Source organism: Saccostrea cucullata, unplaced genomic scaffold (genome assembly GCF_032062105.1).
Source record: "Saccostrea cucullata isolate Sc308-1 unplaced genomic scaffold, CSIRO_AGI_Scuc_v1 ctg1317, whole genome shotgun sequence".
NCBI classification, from domain to species: Eukaryota; Metazoa; Mollusca; class Bivalvia; order Ostreida; family Ostreidae; genus Saccostrea; species Saccostrea cuccullata.
In genome coordinates this window covers 45,149-59,384 of record NW_026919086.1, presented here as the reverse complement: position 1 = coordinate 59,384, position 14,236 = coordinate 45,149, and the positions used below count along the sequence as shown (strand labels likewise).

The window sequence follows — 14,236 nt, the reverse complement described above, 5'->3', positions numbered from 1 at the left end:
AATTATATCGCAAACATTGTCATACTGTAGCTTGTGTCTCTTTTGGTAGCATCCTTCTTAACAAATGGACCTCTTATATTAAAAAAGAAGGATAATTAAAACGTGTAATAGGATTGTTATTTAAAACTTTTAGAAAATATGTATTTTCATAAATTCAGTGGTCAAAACATTGGTAGGTTCATTTCATAGCAAAGTAAGTTTTCCTTGCTGCAACTTTTTTCAATTATTTACCTTTAAGTTCATTATAGCGTTATAAATAAAAACAATACTTCAACATTAGAAAAATTTTCAAAAAATATATTTAATATATATATATATAATAAACTATTATAACTTTTGTACAATTGTATAAGGATGTCAATTTTCCTCAGACAGCTTAATCAAACATTTACGTCGGAATATCTTTAAATAAATTATATATTTGCAACTCATGGGTATTTTATAAACTGCATTTCTCTTTCTTGGTTGGCAGTGCTTGACAGGTACCCTTAAAATAACATGAACGATAAAATTCTAACATCCCACAATGAACATAAAGATTGTCTCAAAATGTAATGATTTCATAAATGTAAAAAGATGAAGATAACAAATGGTGATCGATTTAAACAAAAACCTACAAACATGAGAAAAAAAATATAATATAAATCATGCGTCATAAAACATGGACCCCTGGAAATTAAAGAGGTGGGATCAACTTTCTTGGAGGAATCTACAATTGGCTGCCTTTCAGTAAAGCTTCAAAACAAGTATAAAACGAATGTACATATAAACAAACTTTCAATAGAACAAGTGTAAAATAAATGTACATACAAACATACTATTTTATGAATTCAATGTCGATGTTGTTTTACATTCTATTGCTTGACTTATATATTGCACATAATGTTCTCTGGATCAGCAAGTCTTTAACATATACATGTACTGAGTAAGTCACTCCATCATTGCTGATACTGGGTCACGTTCAAGGTCCGGTACACTTGAGAGACAGGTATCATCCACCAAAGGTTCCTCATTTTTTAAATTGTCTAACCTACGATGAGACAAAAAAGGCAGCGAATCCAAAATTAATGACTTAATTTTTTCATCCTTGAATCCAAAAATATGTTCATAGTGGTTCCTGGGAAAATGTCCACTTGAAACAGTAATCCAGACTCGTTTTATAATATCATATGCTGCATCTGAATCTATGCCATCGATGTCCTCAATGTCTATCAGTTCTTTAAGAGAACCGTATTCGAACTTTTCACAAACAGAAGATACTTTGTCTCCGTTGTTTGTCTCCATATCCGAATCACCATGAATCAAAAATATATATGCACGCAGTAATCTTTCCAAAACAATTAAAGGATTAACTCCTTTGAGATTAATCGCTGAATTATAAAGTGGTGATTGTCCTTTTTCATCAACAGTTTCAATCGTGCAACCTTTGGTCTGAAGCATCTTTATTATACACAATATGCGACTGAAACGGGCATATTTTGCGGCATAATTGAGGGCGGTATATCCTTTGATTGTTTTTGCTTTTATTGGAAGAGACAGACCTGAGTCTAGAAAAATAGACAGAATACAATGGGCTGTGAAATCATCCTTTGATGTGTCAATGCAATGGTGAAGAACTGAAAATCTTGTGCGATCAAGCAAAAGCAAATTTAGTCGTTCTTTGTGATTGAGAAGTTCTTTTATTGTATTTGTCCTATCCTTCTCGCATCTTACAGCTATCATTAGAGGTGTTCTACCCAAGTCGTTTTGAGCATTGATATCAACTTTAAACTTAAGCATCTTTTTCACTATTGTAAGTACGTCAACATCCTCTCTGTTCGACTTCAATACCAAATGTAAAGCTGTGTTTCCCTCAAGGTCCCGCTCGTCAAGATACGATGTACTTATCCGCACAAAGCTTCGAATACAGGACACACTTGTATTACTTTCAATTGCAGTATGCAACGGGATATGACCGTCTTCATTCTTCTCATGTGCTGGAAAGTATTTTTGAAGTTTATCAAACACGGCTTCGCGCTCCGCTTTTGCTTGGTCTTTGGCATAATAACCAATTAAAGCCAAATAATGAAACAAGTTTCGTTTTGGCTTATTTAATTCAAACATGCTCTCTGTCAGATACTGAACCAATTTCTCATACAAATCAGTGTTATCTGCCAAATATTCCAATAATTTATCGATGTCCAAACCCTGTACATTTGTACTTTTCTCAATTAAGAAAACAAGAGTGTCAAATTTCTTTTCATAGAATTTAAATGCCATATCGATGCAGGTGAGTCCATCTTTATCTTTTTGATCAACATCAACACCAAGTTCAACAAGGCGTTTGCAGATTGCAAGTGTTTGTTTATCTGCTAAACGAGAGCTCGCACAGTAATGAAGATATGTACGTTCCTTTTCATCCACTGAGAAGTTAAGGTCAGCAGTACAAATATCTAGCATTTTCTGGACAATTTCAATTTTCAGATCCGACATTCTATCAGGAAAAAGACCTATTCTTGATATATGCTTCTTTGGAGACTCCGCTATTGCAACTTTGTTTGCCACTGCTTCCGATGGAAATTCCAGTGGGTCAAACAGAAATGATCTACATACCATAGACTGCATTGCTTTCAATAATGGTGAATGTGATTCAATGTTTCCTATTTCATCATTAACTGAAGGCCTTTTTGCCAAAAGCAAGTTGAATGAAGTCTCACGTGCACTAAATTCAACATCAGATTCCATCATGTAAAACAAAGCACTTTTCCCAGAAGAGTCTTTTGCATTTATAGGTACATCCTTCGACAACAAAAATTCAAGAAGTCTGTGCATATGTGGACAAGCCTGAGCAGCAGTAATCAAAAGGGTCTGATCCTCCGGATCTTTTGCAGAAATTTGCAGCTTATCATTACCAGTCGAAAGCAGGTGTGTTATGCCTTGAATTTTAATGGTTTCCTCGACATTTTCTTTTATGCATTCATGGAGAGGAAAACGACAAGAGTCGTGGAGAGCAATCTGTATTAAAATATCTTCTTCGATATTCGGGTTCCCCAAAGCAAATCTAAAAGCAGAAATCCCAGTTTTATCACGGGAAAGAGCGTCCACAGATTTCGATTTTAAAAGGATTTTAACTATTTCTTTCTTCATTATGTCAGTCTCGTAGGAGGCTGCTAATGCAACACTAAGTGCCGTTTTTCCATTACTGTCTGCTATTCTCATGTCTATTTGTGCATCTATTAGCTGATTCAAAATACCACTCCTTGGTCTCTGTCTTTTCAACTCTGTCAAAATAGGACTATTGCCAAATTTGTCAACCATGTTAAGGTCTGCCCCTGATTTTATTAAAAGAGCTAGAAATTTCTCTATTGGTATATTTTTCTTATAATTTTGGAGAAGAAGCTTGTGTAAACAGGATCTTCCACAATTATCCTGAACGTTAGGATTTGCTTGATAATGTAATAAGCTTTTAACAACATCTATTGATGGACAAAATTTGCTAATTTCAATCATCAGTGGTGTCTCTCCCATCTTATTTTTCATATTAAGATCTGCACCTTTTTTGTAAAATCTCCGTATTGTCCGTAAATGAACGCTTTTCTCTTCCATTCTCGCAAAGACAATATCAAGTTGATAATCATCAGTTACTTCCTCTGGAAGCATGGGTAGATTTTCATCTTTATCTCCTTCTACTATATCATCCTCAGGTTGGGCAATATCGTCATAGTTCGCCCCCATAGTTGGTTGATTCCTTTGGTAATTCAAAAGAAGATGAAGAATGGAATTTCCATTGTCATCAACAAAGTTTAGTGGATTTATTCGTTCCACCTCAGAGCGTTGTTTGATTTCAGGTATTGAACAAAAAGCATGTATAATACCATCTGATATTTCCAAATTAGAAATTTGAATTAAATAAAATAAAATCATCTTGCAAGATTCCTTATTCAGGCGTATGGACTTCTCAATTTTTGACACTATACTTTCGAGAAATGTCTCCTCTGTTGCTCTAATTTGATCATACTTCAAGACATCTTTTTCTTCATTACTTTCAAATACACTTTCGTTTCTGTCAAAAGAAAGAACAGCCTCAAGGAATTCTGAGCAACAAATTGTTGGTTCATTGTAACATGCATGTAGAAAAGGCCATCCTTTCCATGTTGAGGATGGAAAACACGCTTTTTTCTTCAACAAAAGCTGTATAGCTTTTTCATTTCTTGTCCTTAGCGCTTCTGAAAGAGGATATACGTAACTCTGGTTAAACTGTACTCCTGATGAGCGGTTCTCATCTCCATAGAAATTTTGGATATCCTTGCCTGAATACTTCTCTAAAATGAAATCAGTAATTTCAATCTTTTCTTCTGAGATACAAGAGGCAATTAGAGAGTATCCATACTGCATTAAAAGTTCTGATTCGGTTAATACTTTCTCGACTGTTTCATTTCTCAAAAGCCGAAGAACTGTGTCAAGATGTGCACATAAAGTGAACCAATACATGAAAGGAAATCCACAATTATCTTTAATGCTCATAACATTTTTTACAGTTTCTGCATTCCGGGTAATTTCACTCAGAAATACACCTGAAAAGTTCTTGTTTTTTATTCCAGGGAATTTGCAAACTTCACAAATATTCCCCTCATTAATTTCTAGTATTAGTCGTTTAGCTAATCTTTCTTTTGTGGAATGTAGGTTCATCAAAGGCGCATATTCATCAGAGGAACATTCTGAAAACATCTTACTAGACAGAACACGCATAGGGAGTATTTCGATAGCCTTTTGTGTGTATTTTTCAATAAAGTACGTTTCTACAGCTTCTCGAACACTTGGGTGAATAAATTTATATCCTTGTTTACTGCATTTTCTCAAATATTTCTCTTCAAGTTCTGTTGCAGCTTGTGGCAGATCTTTAACGTCTTTGTTCTTTTCTAAAGATAATTCTTTCAAATCTGTAAGCCCCAAATCGGTAAGTACTTTCCAGCATTCACCCTCGTTGTCATATTCCAGACTTCTATCCTTTATATCACAAACCAGCATAAGAATAAAAAGTGCCTCTTTGCGTCTTGAATACTGCATTTTAAGCATTTCCTTCAGTCCATCAAGCATATACTGATGAGGATTGGAGAAAAACTTTGTTCCATCTTTCCTGTATCTTTCGTCGCATGCAAATAAATGGGCACATAATGGAAACCCAAACGGAGGACAGGATTGAAAAATACTTGTCCAATCTTCCTTTGAGAAATTTTCTTCTTTTATATTTTGTTCTTGGCTTGCATACCTGAGTTTAGCTTCCAATATATCTCGCTTTTCCCTTGCACTCAAGCTAAAATTTTCTGAATCAATATCTAAAGCATATTTTTCCAATAAAGAGTGAGTTTTATCCATCCTCTCTTTGGCTGCCTCAAGCAAATGTGGTCTAGTGGTGATAACTACGTATGTAATGAATTCTGGAACCTCTCCTTCAGTTTCCTCCACGGCATTATCATTCTTAAAAACATTTTGGTTAACACACTTCGAACACACAAAATCTTCTATTTTATCAAACCTTTTCCACCAAGCTTTCAAAGTGTCATCAGTGCAATCAAATATGTTATCAATGAAAATTAAAGATTTCATTGTAGGGTCGATTAACTGAAACTCGGAAGGACTGTCTAATATGCGAACAACAAATTCATCGGAATACTTGAACATTAATTGCTTTGCAATCCCTGTTTTCCCTGATCCTGGCTTTCCAACAATTATGACACAGTTATATTTTTTCAGAAACTTTTCCGTCTCATAGAATACATTTGTTTTCACATAAAATTTGTTTTCCATCTTACATTCTCTCAAATAATGTTCTGTCTGACCTGCAACATAAAAAAACCCACAAGATATAAACACAGCTTAGTAAATTCGCTAAAATCTAAAGCAAAGGTCTTTGATGAGACTAGCTCAACTGATTTGTTCTTCAAAACAAAGTTAGTATAAAACGTAGCACTTGGGCTTGAAATTATGAAATTACAGTTTTAAAATTCATGTTCCCTGATCAAGTCCTAGTAAAATAAAACTAAAACTGTTGGAAATTTAGACCTTTGAAAGAATTTTACAGAGACTTATTGGTAATTTCAAATTGATTCAGCAAATATTGTCTACATCTATACATAGAAATCAGACCAAAACTGTAGGAGTGCCATTGTGGAAAAAAATCTTGAATTTAGACAAAACTGTAGTAGGCACAGCATTTAGAAAAAAATCTATTACAAAAACATGACAGGGTTGTTTGGGGATATCAAAAACATATATTAACAAAAATATGTATTCCAATGTAAACTCAACTGAAATTAAACAAAATGTGATAACAAGATGTTTCTAAAAAAAATTACCGTCACACAGACACGCAATAAACACATAAGGCAATATTAGTTAATATTAAACTTAAAGCCCAAATGAATTGAAATTAATAGTGAAGTGGAAATTACTAAAATGCTTTAGAAGTAAATCGAAACAAAAGATAGATAATAGAGGTAAAACAAGGATTAGCTACTTAGCTAAACTATTTTGCAAATAACTTTTTTTATATCATGTCTCTGCGCACTTCCTCGGGGGGAAATCCTACTCTAGATTACGATTTCCGGGGAAAATCCTACTCTACAACACCGGTATATATCCGGTTTTTATCACAATGATCTATTTTTAGCATTTTTTGCAATCATTTTTAATTTGCAAAATATAAAACACGCAGAAATTATGTCAGCTTTAATGTGACATAAAAACATTACCATTTTAAAAAAAAAAAATTTCCAATCGTAAAAAATAACTTACGCAAAAAATAAACTGTACTAATTTACCCTTTTTCCACAAAATTTCCAACAGGCAAAATAAACCCCCGGATATATGGGTACTTTCTTGAAATCAAGAGTGAAAAATATACACAAAGTTATAATGAAAGGAATCAAAGTTACAGCCTTACCAATATTTGCATCCTTAATTCTGTAGGAATGTACTGACAGCTGTGATTTGAAATCTAAAAAAAAAATTTAAAAGATGTCCTTAAACAAAGTTTAACATTTCATTGAAATCCTCATGATTAAATCAAAAGTAGGTTGCAGAACATTTGGTTCATAGTATAGGCAAAAGTTTTTTTCATCTACTGCAGATCAGTAAGTTTTCCCATGCGCAATTTTAAGTTTGATAAATGTACTTAAACTGATGAGATATTATAAATTTATTTAATGTGGTTTACCAGGAATATTCTTCTTGTACTTCTCTCTAATGCCAATTAATTCTCCAAGAAGGCGATCAGTCTCTGCTGCAAAAAATGGAAAATAACAGAAAATAATTTTATTATAACCATTAATATAGCTTATTTGAGTAGTCATTCCACAAGTTAACTACTGGATTAATCTATATTTCTATCAAAATAAATAAACATGCATAACACAATTTACATGTATATGGTTCTTTGTGAATGTTGAAGAATAAGATAAGCAAAGAGCGAACCTGACATTTTATGACTTTCCATCAACTGTTTCTCTTTTTCAGCCAACTGCTGCAAAAGGGGTTTAGTCTTGGGATCTAAAATAGGATTTTCTTCTAGTTTCTTCATTTGGTCTAAATAGCATATAGAGGCAACTGCTGGATCTAAATTTTCTTCTATTCTCTGCAGTGATTTTTCAACTTGGTTCCATATCTTCTTAAATTCTGTATCCTCTACCGTTGCAGAAGTAGCATGTGCAAAACAACTATTTCTACACACCCGGATTCTTTCAAGTGCAGTGATAAGGCTCATATCACCATCTTCTGGAGGTTTACCCCACTTTTTCTGTTTTTTTACATCAGCCTCTATCTTCTTAGGACACACATTCCGAAAAATTGTGTACAATAAAGTGAAGTCAAGAGAATCATATTGCACAAGCTGGTTGTTTGGAGGCATGATTATATTTTTCTGGCTGATGCTAAGATGATTCAATTTGTCTCTGTTTTGGTAAATTTCTTTGGTAAGCATCCCTTCACCTCCACTAATCTTACATCGCAGCAGGTCCCTCATAGCATCACTGCAAACATCCAGCAGAAGACGTGCTAGCAAGTAAAAGTTTATGGTTTCCGTGGTCGGTTCATAACGCACATCCTTTAAACTGCAACCTACAGCTGCTTGTGCATTTACTGATTGTTGACGTGTAAGTAGCCTGTAAAGAAAAGTTTCAGTTGCTCATTTGAAATAATCAATTTCAAGACTGCATATTGCATCATATGAAACAATTACCTGTCCATAACAAAATTTATTTTTTATTTATTTAATTTTTTTGTTCTTTCAAATTCTTAAGGTAGCCCGATCCTCAGGTTTATAAAATCAGCAGTTAAGCAATAAAAAATACTCATAAAAGTATCTCTGAATCCACAAAATTATGTAAATTTATCCACAGTATTTCTTTAAAGTTGAAGATTAAAGTTAACCATATTATATAGGGAAAATTGTCAAATCTCCAATATTTTTGCAAAAAAAGCGAATTGGAATATCAGGAATGCATTTTCTAATTGCAAATTGATCAACAAATATATTTTAGGTTAAAAATGATAGGTATCCAGGAATTCAGAGAAATTGTCATGATTTGTATACTTATGTGGTATTTTTTGTTCTCTATTTCCGTCATGTATACTATAATACATAACATAAAGGGTTTTTGCTATCATTGCAAGACACCACAAATCACATCTTAATTCATATCATGCTAATATGCATTGGTATCTAAGGCTGGAATCAAGAAAATCTTATTTTTCTAAAACTGTATTAAATTTTTTTCCTTTTATAGGGTACAAATATCAACTTTTATAACACCTTTTCTAAGACTTCCGAAAACCTTGAATCTTATAAAGATGAATAAAATGAAAATTTTGCATGAAAAAATTTCATTTTCAAGCTTCATTTTGATGCTTTTCAAATTAAATATTAATTTTTGGAGTTATCCTTCCTGGCTGATGATCGGATATCCTTAATATTTATTTCACTGGTTTAATTAATTTACATTTTTGATTCTAAAAATGCCATTAAAACTGTTTGAAAGCAGTCCGCTTCAAAGTCCCTGGCAACTCATCTCTTAGGAGTTTTTGCCCAATTGCTTCAAAATGGTATTCTTAATTTACCCTCTTAACATAGTAATCATATTATTCAAATGACAAAATCAAATATGAATGAACATATATTAGCTTATTTATTAAAACACAGACCAGAAATACATGGTACAATGTTGCAAAAAGGCAAATTCACAGGATTATAATACACTACAGAATATACTGATTAAACAATACTTGTATATACAGAGGTAAAATAACCCTAGCTGCTGATTTAGATCTGAAATTTAGTACGCATGTACATACTGAGTGGTGGAGATCTGTGTGCTGGTAAACTGGACAGAAAGTGATAGGGATGGCTGGTTCTGGATAACTTCTTCTGTACCTTCCTCACGGTGATACACAGTTCCTCTTTCAGACGTTGGTGGTGTGCAGACCATCTCTCTGCAGTCAAAAATCAAACAGTGAGACAGCATATCTAAAACAATTTCTCCTATATATTCACATGAAAAAAATTAATCCTCTTATAAGGCACTATTCTTTTTTTGGAACTGTGATTTGAACAAACTTAAATATTGAAGTGTCTAATATTCTTGCATCTTACATGCTATATCACCTATCATGGCCCTGGTTTTTTTTTTCAAATGAAGATTTTGGAATAAAGTTTTTCACTGTTTTATATATTAACCCCGTATTACCCTTTGATATTCTACGGGGGTCCCGACTTCCCTTGAAGATATTTTTCAGCAAAATTGAGTCTGCACTTGGGGATTTATATCACATGCTGATATCTATTTATCATGGGCCTTTCAGTCTTGAGAAGATTTAGCATCTACTCCACGATGAATGGTTATTAATACATCACTTGCTATGACCTGCTGTTCTCTCCTTTGTATGAATTTCCCATATTTTACGCTTTGATTCCCTATAGTTGACCCACCCTTTCATGGAGCTGTGATATGAATAAACTTGAATTCAGTTATCATGGCAATACTGTTTCTGAAGACTTTGAAATTCACCCAAGTATCATCTTTTTTATGCAAGGATTTTAGAAGGAAATTGCCAAAATAATATTCACTAGTTTTTGTAAAATTTTGATATTTTCAAATAGATAATACCATTAAAATTACCAGGTCACAATGCAAATTATTACATGTAATGTTCCACAACTATAACTTCGTCAGTAACTTACCCTGAGCTGTCATCCTGTTTCTGAGTCTCACTTTCCTCTGACTGTACAGGTTTTCCTTCACTTCCCCCCATCATTTAATACACCAAACCCATTGTTATAGAGAGAAAACAGTTTGTTTCTGCAATTTAAAATTTCAATAGTGTAAACATAACATAAACATGATGAAAATTTCCCTTTTATTAGACTGATTAATATGAAATCTGACCCAACTGGTACATTCGGTGCTGAAGAAGATTTTCAACTGTGACATGTGTAATGCATAATATATATAAAGGCCCTCATGAAAGGTACAGAACCCCAGAGAACTCTAGAGAATCTTAGAAAACCCTTATGTTTTTCATTATTTATTTTTTTTTTTTCATGGGTTTATTTTTGTTTAATGAATATATCAAACTAACACAAAATTATATTTTACAAATATAATTTGCAATCATTTAATTGACAAAATACTTAAAATGTCTTCAGGATAATTATAATACTTTTTGTTTTCAAAATGCTAAAAATGGGTAAGATCAAGTGAATAATTATGAATTCTAAATAATTTTTAACATAAAATGAAAAAAAAAAATCTATGAAATAATTAATGTGAGAAAATATTGATTCTGATAACGATGTTAAGATAATTCAATGGGGATGGATATATATGAAAATATTTAACCGTCTAGTTTTGTTGTCCTTTTTCAGGACTTTTTAATCTTTTTTAGTGGGAAAACATTCCTAAGATAAAAAAAAATTATTAATTTTATTCATACTAAGGTGAATGTAATCTATATTATGTAGAATATTTACTTGAATTAACCAAATATACATGTAAATAGACTTATCTAAGTTAGGCTTTCTTTAATATAGTTCTCTAGGGTTCTCTGTTCAGTAGGACCGCAACTCGATTGGTGTGAACAATGAATATAAAGCTCATATAGGCTTATAATTATGAATAAGCTCGTGAAGGCTCGCAATATTAAAAATGTTAATAGCTAAACACTAAGCTACAAAATGGACAACACAAACAAAAGATTTACGCCACAATCATGTTTTTATCCGGAAGTTAAGAGCCCCCTAAAAAGGTCTGATTTTGGTATTTTATTATGTTTATGCAAATAGAGAAATCTGCCGTTTGATCAAAAATAAGATAAATTGTTTTTTCTTACTTAAATTGTAATCAAAGCAGGCACTCACAACATTTTAATAGACCATTACGAATAGAATGAAAACATTTTCAAGGTCACTATGATTTAGCCTAGTTTAGTAAACAATAGTGATGTTTTTGTTCACCAGCACTTCATTGTGGTTGAATATTTTACCTGGGGTTAAATACAAGGTGCCCTATCTTTAAAATGTGAAGGATAAAGTTCAATATTCATTTGACACCTTTTCACACTATAATTTTATCAATATTCAAATAAACCTTTCCCTCTAATGCAGAGAGTGTCCTTGATTAAAAAGTTAAAAAGGGAAATTTTTCTTAAATAATAGGCTCATTTACCACTAGCAATTAGTCATAAATCTGAGTTATTTTGTCGTGTACAGTAATGTATTTCTCTATTCCAGATTTACACGATACCCCGATGAGCATGTATGAGATACATGAGGTATATGTTCTTGTTTCGTTTTAGAGATCTTTACAACAATCAAACATGGCGAGTAACAGAACTTTACAAACACTTCAGGACTCTATTAAATATGTAATTTAGGGTAAATTTTAGCATGTACATTGTGTAATCAACTTCATAAATATTGAATTACGATACAATTAATTAAATATCTGCAAATTTCAAATACTTACACGTTAAGACACAAGTTAAGCATCACATTACTCCCTCGTTTCACTTTTCAGAAATCGACCAGCTGGGTCGGTATGTAGGTCAATAAACTATCGTAAAATGTATGGAGAAATATAAGTGCACTAATTCAATTATAGAGATACTGTCTTACAGTATACTTTTCAGGCATATAAAAAAGTCGTAAACATGCTAGAAACTTCCTTCCTTGACTTTATGTGAACAGGCTGATATGGGGCCACTGGGGTTGATATACATGTAAATATATATGACGTGTATGATATGGATTTTAGTATTTGATATTTTCTATTAATCGGTTACCATTCCTAAAGCGGGGGAATTAAAGTATTACACGCAAGGAATGGACAAGATAGGGTAACGGCCAAATCCGGCCCCTTATTGGATGTAAAAATCAGAACAATGGTAAAATTGTGATAGTTTGTAGTTAAGCTAGAATTAACTGTAAAAATGTGTTTAGGATACACCCATGACGTGTTAAGATCTAAACATGTATAGAAATATGTTTAACAACTAAATACTTATGTCTAAAACATGTTTTATATCTAAACGTGTTTAGAAATTAAACACGTTCTGCTGTCAAGTGCAGAGTTATCTTCCAGGAAATGACACAAATACTCGTATATTGGAGCGTTAATTTTAGCGGCTATCGAAACAAAGCAAATCACAAAAAGCTTATGTTACGTATCAAGGAAAGTTACTGACAACACAACGGATAACCATGAGAAGAAATATTAAATTGATAATCATTTGAAAGTCATCTTTTTACTGCAATATATTAAAGGCATATAAACCATGATAAACTATGTAAACATGCAGTGGCTTGGGGGTCGTTCGTAGACTTGGGGAGAGGCGTTTATATTGAATTTCATTAAAAATAACTATTTTAATATCATTATAGTTTCAATACACCTTGAAAAATTGATGTCAACTTCAGTGGACAGCGTACGGTACTTTCAATGGAATCTGACCTTCTTTCCTACAGGTTATGCGCAGACCAGATCGAACGGAAAACATGTATCAAGTACCTGGCGTTGACCATCTTCAAGTGCAAATTGTTGTTCCATGATCAACACCATGCACTAAGAAACGTATTCTTATGAAGTGTATTGGGTTACCCTTAATTCGACAATGTTCGACAGTTTTATACACGATTACCTTAAATTATCCTTGTGCATTTGAAATGGATCACTTTTCGGCAGGTACTGATGGGATACCATATCACGTGATGCTATGCAGTGCTTTAAGACTAAATGCTGAAAGTTAATCAAGTTTGGTGACTGACATATGGAAAACTCTGCAACCGATTGAAACTGTAATAATTTATTAATCCTTATATTTTATATAAAAATAAACATAATTTTATAAAACATATAATTTTGATTTAAATATCTTAAATAAAGTATATAAAAAAAGTTTCAGGGAGTTTTATAAATAAAATTGCCAGATTGTTCATTAAAAAAATTAAAATATTGTATATAATTTTGAAGATACATATAGTTTTTTGTTGACCATCTCTGCGTTATAAATATGAAATATGGCATGCTGATTCTGATTGAAGTTATAGAGATCAAATTAAATTTGTGTAAATTAAGAACATCACACAATTGTAAAGTATCTATATATCCAAACATTCAGAGGCCATATAATAAATAATTTTAAATTTTACACTGTAACAATAATATTATGTGTATCCAGAATGCTCTTTGTGCCAAAATTTACAAGTGTTTATAGTTTTTTTCTGCAGGTATACACTTGTTTTAATCTGTTAAATCTAGATATGTTTAATTTCTAATCACATAATTAAGAAATGTGATTAGAATCCATACACATTTATAACACTGTTTGTCTCCTTCCTTTTTATATGTTAAATTCCGAAATATGTAAAGATATTGTAATTGTTTGAATGTTTAAAAAAAAGGGAAAACGCTACCATTCAGCAGCATTAATAATACAAAGGACACCTGCATTGATACTCATTTTTTCTTTGTTTTCTACATATTTGTAATAGCACCTGTGTAACACCTGTTTACCAATGTATATATATAAAGTAATGTTATACATGTTATATGTGGCAATATATGCAATGTATACGCCAATAAAGATACTACTACTGTAATACATACATTTAATGTTTTCATTTTTAGTCGAAACAATTATGTTTGTCGGATTTGTAATTCCGAATCAATGTATTTACAGATACAAAGAATTAACACTTCGAAATGAC

The 14,236-nt window shown here is 32.3% G+C and overlaps 1 protein-coding gene across 2 annotated transcripts; it reads right to left on the bottom strand.

Annotated features, from left to right (window-relative positions):
- Positions 1-693: 693 nt before the first annotated feature.
- Positions 694-12,063, bottom strand: LOC134279109 (uncharacterized). Of its 2 annotated transcripts, XM_062761464.1 has the most exons (7): positions 11,997-12,063; positions 10,214-10,331; positions 9,328-9,465; positions 7,453-8,138; positions 7,196-7,261; positions 6,923-6,976; positions 694-5,819 (listed from the first exon to the last, which is right to left on the bottom strand). In XM_062761464.1, the coding sequence occupies exons 2-7, from the start codon at positions 10,285-10,287 to the stop codon at positions 931-933; spliced, it is 5,907 nt and encodes a 1,968-aa protein (XP_062617448.1). In that variant the 5' UTR covers positions 10,288-10,331; positions 11,997-12,063; the 3' UTR covers positions 694-930. The 2 variants fall into 2 exon arrangements, with proteins under 2 accessions (XP_062617448.1, XP_062617455.1); XM_062761471.1 differs by lacking the exon at positions 9,328-9,465.
- Positions 12,064-14,236: the final 2,173 nt, after the last annotated feature.